Source organism: Vicia villosa, linkage group LG1, assembly GCF_029867415.1.
Source record: "Vicia villosa cultivar HV-30 ecotype Madison, WI linkage group LG1, Vvil1.0, whole genome shotgun sequence".
NCBI classification, from domain to species: Eukaryota; Viridiplantae; Streptophyta; class Magnoliopsida; order Fabales; family Fabaceae; genus Vicia; species Vicia villosa.
Window position 1 is genome coordinate 134,027,409 of NC_081180.1, and position 7,360 is coordinate 134,034,768.

The following is a 7,360-nucleotide window of genomic DNA, read 5'->3' on the forward strand; positions in this document are numbered from 1 at the left end:
CATCAAAAGATCCCGCCATCAGGAAGGATGTTGCGCTTATTCTTCCTGCCATTTTTCATGACATAATAATCAGAGTGCAGCGAAAAAAAGTTTTAGCTAAATCACACCATAAGCATGAGCTTACAGATACCAGCAACACAAAACTTCTTAGGAACACCATATAGAAGCAATAGTCTTTCTTGCATATCACCATATCCCCTAATTGACTCAAAATGAGGACAAGTACCATAGAACAAGACCACAAGAACACATAAACCACATATCACAACTGAACATCAACGTTGCAGTTGTAGTAACCATATGTCTCTCATGAATCAAATCCTTTGAGAATATGACTTCTCATAGACTCATACAATATTTCTTCATCAAAAACCATATCATTTTCATTAACAAGTGCAATGATATGTATCACAATGTCACCAACATCTTTCCCAACATTTAACATATAACTTAAAGTCAAAACACTTGGGGCAACACCAATCTCATCATCATAAGTAACATTGTCTTTCTTTTGAACACTCGAAGCACCACAGATTAAAAAGAGAACACCAATAGGTAGTTGGATGCCATGAGACTTAACATATTTAACAAATTGACAAATATAACATTCTCCATATTCCAACGCAACATGAGTTCCTACTTGGTATAAAAAATCAATGATGTAGTAGTAGATTACTTCTGATTGCAAACCAGACTCATAAATAACACGAAAATTGGGAAGACTAATATCTAGGACATCTTTCGTAACAAACAACTTGCAACTGAAATTTATCAACCCATGAGCAATACCATCATTCTTTACCACAAATTCCTTCACCAACTTAGAATAACAAGCTCCCACATTCACCACTGTCTTCAAAAACTGAGAATCACTAAGAAGCTCAACAATTTCATTTTAATTTAGTGCTTCAACATAGAGTTTATCAAGAGTCATCCTACTCTTGTAATCAAAATTCCATTTGATTGTACTTTCTTCAAAATAAAAATGAATTTATGGAGAGTAATTTGGAAGCTTCTTTTCTTCAATAGATATTTTAACATTTATAATACCCTTTACATCATGCTCAATAATCTTCCATTGTCATCAATGTCATTAAATATAGGCGTGACAAATTTCTCGACATCATGCTCCGTAATGCTAGGAGTAGTATTCTTTACTTTTTTTGGGGGAATTTCTTAATAGTAAATATCTCATCAGCAAAGTCATCATTGATAACCTCGTTGTCATTAACATCTTCATTTACAAACTCATCCTTATTGATAGGAGCAGACTTATCATGAACTTCATAAAGGACAGAAACAAAATCATCAACATTGTCATCAGTTTTGTTACTCACCTTATTCATAACATCATTCACTTCAAACTTAATAGGGGCAACTTGCTCATCCTTCTTTTGAGTTGGAAACTCAATCACCGATATGTCATAAAAGTTGTCGGGCACATCAATAACAATAGTATTACACAAGATGAACATTCCAGAGATTTTACCTTGAGCGTCCTTAGGCTTTGACGGGAGAAGAAACACCTCTAAACTTAGCATCGACCTTTCCTCTAATCACTACACCTTTCATACAAACTTTATGAGCTTTTGTAACTATAACATATTTTTCATATCTTTACTTTGATTTCTTTTCTGGAATTCCATAATTATCATCCATTTCCTTGTTCCTACCATGATTTTATATTAACTCCAGAACTTTGCAGAGGAGATTGCAGATTCAGATATTAATTTGAGGCGCGGAAGTGATAATAGAAAAATGTGGTATTTTTAAAAATTTAAGTACAGTAGCATGTTGTCACAGTGTAATGCCATGACATCATGTGTTACATCTTTGAGAATTTGGTTATTCCACAATGATTGAGCACAAATGCTTTTAGCATATATACTTTGGGAATCAAAGATTCCATCCTTCCTTTGCTCGACAAGGATTACTGTTTTCCCTCTGCGCCCTTTTTCTTCGCTAGTCTTGCTCTAGCTTTTTCTACTTGTACTTTGGTTTACCTGTTGGTTCATAAATCCATTGAAATAGGCAAATGACCTAGATCAAGCCTTGATTTGGTGCGTGATGATAAATTTTTTTCTCTGCAAATACCGGAAAGATTCAAGAGTAAGGAAATTAGCAATAGTAATAACCAAGATGTGAAAAGAAGAACCATAAAGAATCACAAAGAAAAAGAGTTGGCCCAATAAGACTCATAAGATCAAGACTTCTGGAATTAGGATGAAGATGACGTGTAGGAGGAATACAAAGACAATAAACTTTCCGTTCATGGTAAGTTTTTATCGGAGAAATTGATTCATAGACAATCACTTGTGGCAGGATTATATGAAATTTGGTGTGATCTAATTGGGTTAATGGTTTTCGAGATTGAAAGAGGTCTCTTCAAAATCTCAATAGAGAGTGCTTTGGATGTGAAACACATCCTAAAGGGTAACTCGTGGATCATCAGGAATATTTTACTGACAATGAAAGCGTGGGAACCTGGAGATATCTCAAAACATCAAAACTTCAACCTCATCCCAGTGTGGGTGCAATTATGAAGAATTTCCACAAAAATTAGATCAAAGCAGATGGGATCAAAAATTGGCTCTAAGATAGGCATGGTGCTTGAAGCTGACCTATACAATAACCCAAAGAATGTTACTCTGATTAAGGTTAAGGTGCTGTTAGACATCAACAAACCTATCAAGACCGAGTTGCATATTGAAATTATCAAGGAGGGCACATATTGGGTGGATATTGGAAGATGACTAAGGTGTTCTATTTATTGAATCTCACTTGATATCTTGATCTCAAAAAGAAACATCTTGATTTAGAAAGAACGTATATGATTATTATTTCTTCTTGACAGATGAACACTTCACATCATATCTTTTGACATATAATGTTGTCATCATCAAACCCACCGTAAACATTTGACTATTGCAGATAGTTGCACTTGCAATCAAATTAATCTATAATATCTTATAATAATTTTTACATTGTATTGCAATCAAATTGATCTATAATATCTTATAATAATTTTAGATTGTATTACTTTCTGATTATCATCGGAAAATGACTATGATTTTGCTCTTTATGATTTTGAAAATTCAATATTAAATTCTTCTGGTATGATTGTGTCTTTTATCTTTTTTCTATGCTATTTTTTTTTCTTTCTTTTATGTGCTTTTTATTGAGTGCATGATAGGTAGTTTAGAGATGAAGGCCAAGATAATATGGGTTGAAGATTTGAAGCTATGTCTCTCCAAAACTTTCATTTATGTTTGATTCAAACAAAATATTATATGTTATAAAAAATAACCACATAAATGAGAAAGATACATCAACCTGAAACTTTTAAATAAATATAAAGTGTTCGATTTTTCCTTTTACAAATATTTAGACCACTTGTCCAACAACATTTATGTCCTTTTAAAAATTTGTCTTTACTCTTCTTTTTATTAATGTTTCCGTATTATTGTGCTGCATACTATTATTTGATTTTTTTTATTTTCAAAATTCTTTATTTTTCTGTGCCGAATCAAAATAATATGAAGACATAAAATAACAAAAGAATTGAAGTCAAAGGCTTACCTCTTTTGAAGACTACTTTTGTTTCACCTCAAATCTGTTTCATCCTAAAAATGTTTAATTTTTTTCTACTCTATATTTTGTTCCAAAACTGTAAATTAAAAAAAATATATATTTATCATCACAATTTTGTTATATATTTTATTATACCTAGAAATTAGTAAATGAATGAAATTACATCTTATATATATGGCTATTAACTCTGATGGAAAACATAAAAAAGTTAATATAATATTACCATATTGTAGAACTTTTTTAAAATTAAATAGACAAAATTGAATTACTACATCTATCACACAAATAAACATGCAAATATCTTTTAAGTATTCAAACAATTTGGAGTGTCTTGATTATTGTTTCTTCATCATTTTGTTCTTCCGGAGAGATCTTATTATTATCTGCTGGTTTGGATTTGTCACACTTGGCCAACATTGCGGGTTTGAATTTCGCCGAATCTGAGAGTTCTCCAACACATTTCACAATGTCTTTCACACAGACAACAATTTCATCAAGCAAAGAAACCACAGTGACCACTTCAATAATTTTCATTATTGAGATTTCAACTTTTCCTTCTTCATAGGATAATTCTCTTCCATTTTTATTAAGTGTGGTTGCATAATTTTGTAATAAATTTTGAAGCTCTTGCGCAGCATTGCTCATTTCTATGACCAAAATATCAAGTTTATTTGACTTTGTCATAGTTTTGATTGTAATTGCTAACTCTCTTAAGACACTTGCAGTGTTTGCACCAACTTTCATAGATGGTTCACTCATAATTTTCTTGATGTCATATGAGGTCTGCAAAAAATAATTCAATGTACATTAATATTATTTTTTATTATATTTATTATATTATGTATTTATATTAAAGAATTAAAGAATATAGATATATTACCTTATTTTCTGAATTTATGCAACCATTAAGAGCTTCAATGCATGAAGCACACCTACGCATTGTGGCTCCAATTTTAAGATATTGTTTCCATGGGTGACGGAAATTGAATTTTCCATGTGGAGGTTCCCATCTAGCAAAATTTGCCTGAAATTACCAATGATATTAATTAATATTTTAGTTAATAATAATCGAGAGAAAAAATATACAGCGACAATTTTACATTGTCAACCAATCATGATCATGTTAAGTGTCAAGTTATACTGTTATTTTTTAAAAAACTATATGACACGACTTATTGATCAATCTTAATTAGATAACTTTTTTATATGACACGACTTATTGATCAATCTTAATTAGATAACTGTGTAAAATTATTTTACACTATCAGTGTACTACCTTTAACCTCATAATAATTTAAAGTAAAATTGATTATATTGACATATATTGCAATTTAAATATATGTGAATGTATGTGAATGTAGTTTATACCATTGTTTCTTCTGTTGCTTTGGAGTTTAATACACTTTTGTAACCTATCATTTTTTTGTTAGACTCCTCATCACTTGTTGTTTGTTCTTCAAAATATTGAGCCACAAAACCTGAAACACATATTTACACAATAATTATAATTAGACAAATTTTAAAGTCTTGGTAAAAAAACTATGGAATTATATAGTTTTTTTGTTTAATTTTCTTTAAAATAAAAACTAAAAATAGACTAAAATAATATTAACTAATACTATATATATTTTTTGTAGTTTTTAAAATTACTTTTAAATACTTTTTAAAAAGAATTGTTGTGAATATTGTAAATAAATACATAGAAATTATGTATAAGTTATACTAATACTACTTAAAAATATATATATTTTTAATAAAATATAAAATTTTACTTATAAAACAAAAAAAATGAAGACATAGACCAGGGACCATATAACATTTACTGTATTATAGTAGTAGATGTGACTATCTATATATAAAATAAACAAAATTAAGTGCAAGTTAATAATTGATTAGTTTTCTTTATAAAAAGTCTTCCTTATTGTGTCAAAAGAAAGAAGAGAAAAAAAGTCTTTGATATTTAAGCTGATGTTCAAAAGAGTGAGTGTGATAGTTAAATTATGTTTTAGTTAAGTTATAAAAACGGTTGGTTTTATATTTAATATCAGACTATGTTTATTTATATTTATGTATTAATAAAAATAAATAATTAATATTTATAACAAATTTGAAAAATATGGACCTTGAAAGGAGTCTGCGAGTTTGTTGAGGTTTCCGATGACCAAAACATATAGATCCAAACCCGCCCAAACCGGTCGAATAATCAAACTAACGATAATGCACAAAATAGTGCCAATTATAATTGTTAAAATTCTTGCTTTTGCAACATCAAACAGTTCATCAATTCTATAACCAGATATTGAAACCAAACTGAATGTTAGGATAAATATCATGACACCATAATCAGAACGAGCCTTTATGATTGGTATAAATCTTGAGAATGTAGCTGCAGAAGCTGAAAATATACATAAAAATATTATTAATCATCAATATTTTATCAAGATTCACAATAGTAATAGTATTATTGTTTTGTTGGTTATATATATACCTAGTAGAAAGAGGAAGACTCCAACAATTACTAGTTCAAATTTCTCTCCAGCTTTACTAGCAACCCAATGTACACCAAAGGCTAGAAGACCAGCAAGTGTAGTTCCACATATTCTATTTATACCTTTATATATTGTAGAACCTGAAATTGAAATTCCATAGTATATATATTTCATTTGTCAATTGTTTAAAAAAATAAAATAAAATAAAATTTATATATTGTTAGAAGTATTTACCAGCAGTATACTCAAAGACTACAACAACAGTCATTACTGCCCACATAGCATTTCCTCCAACTCCACCATACAAAGGATTTAAATAGTAGAATAGTGAAACAACTGTAAGTGTTATTCCTACTTTCAAACAATGGATGAATTTTCTTGGATCATTCACACCAATTTCCCAAGATTTTTTCATAAATTTGCACAACTTGAAATAAAGACTTGTTATGAATGTCCACATGATGCAAGAAATTTCAGCTCTTTTCCATATAACACCATCATCTACTTTGATTCTCCATTCATGTTCTTTTGTCACTCCCTCGTTAATAGTCATCTATATGTTTGTGTATGTTCTAGCAATTGTTGTACTTTATTATGTTGCTAGAACAATAAATGGTAAACACCCAATCCAATACTCTATGACTAATGTTAATATTTACCTAAAGTTGAGGAGAGTCATTGGTATTTATAGAGAAATAAAAGGGACTTGTCGCATGTCTTAACATGAAGATATTATTAATGTCATTCAAAAAATTCAAAAAATAAATAGTATTAGTAAAAAAAAAGAGAATTCAAAAAAAAAGGAGAAGATATTAAATAATGAAATTTATTACACATAGAGAGTAGTTTAACTTAATTTTCTTTGTGAATTGCAAAAATTAATTTTGATTTTTTTAATATTCAACTTTGTGTAAATATTGTTCCGATCAAGGAACTATAAGTAGTTGTTGATGGAGTGAAATGGAACTAGGGTGCAGTGGAGTGAGTTTTTGGTACAACGGAGTGGGGTGAACTTATAAAAATAGCACTCCAACGTCTAAGTTAGTGAATAAATGAGAAATATTGTAAGTAAGAGAATGAGTAGAATATTTGGGACTTGGTGGGTGAAGAGCTTTATTTAAAGAGCACTAGTACAAAAATGTTAATTTACACCCGTTTTTTATTAAATTTACACCCATTATTTTTAATAAAAATCGGGTGTATATCCACAGGGTGAGAAATGTCTAACGAATTTACACCCGTTTAAAAATCGGGTGTAATTACGTTTTTAATTACACCCT

At 29.7% G+C, this 7,360-nt stretch overlaps 1 protein-coding gene across 1 annotated transcript; it reads right to left on the reverse strand.

Moving 5' to 3' along the window:
- Positions 1 to 3,903: 3,903 nt before the first annotated feature.
- LOC131617249 (aluminum-activated malate transporter 10-like) lies at positions 3,904 to 6,560 on the reverse strand. The gene is made up of 6 exons (XM_058888585.1): positions 6,315 to 6,560; positions 6,080 to 6,220; positions 5,714 to 5,986; positions 4,960 to 5,069; positions 4,472 to 4,615; positions 3,904 to 4,374 (listed from the first exon to the last, which is right to left on the reverse strand). Exons 1-6 carry the CDS (start codon positions 6,538 to 6,540, stop codon positions 3,904 to 3,906), a joined length of 1,365 nt encoding a protein of 454 aa, XP_058744568.1. The 5' UTR covers positions 6,541 to 6,560.
- Positions 6,561 to 7,360: the final 800 nt, after the last annotated feature.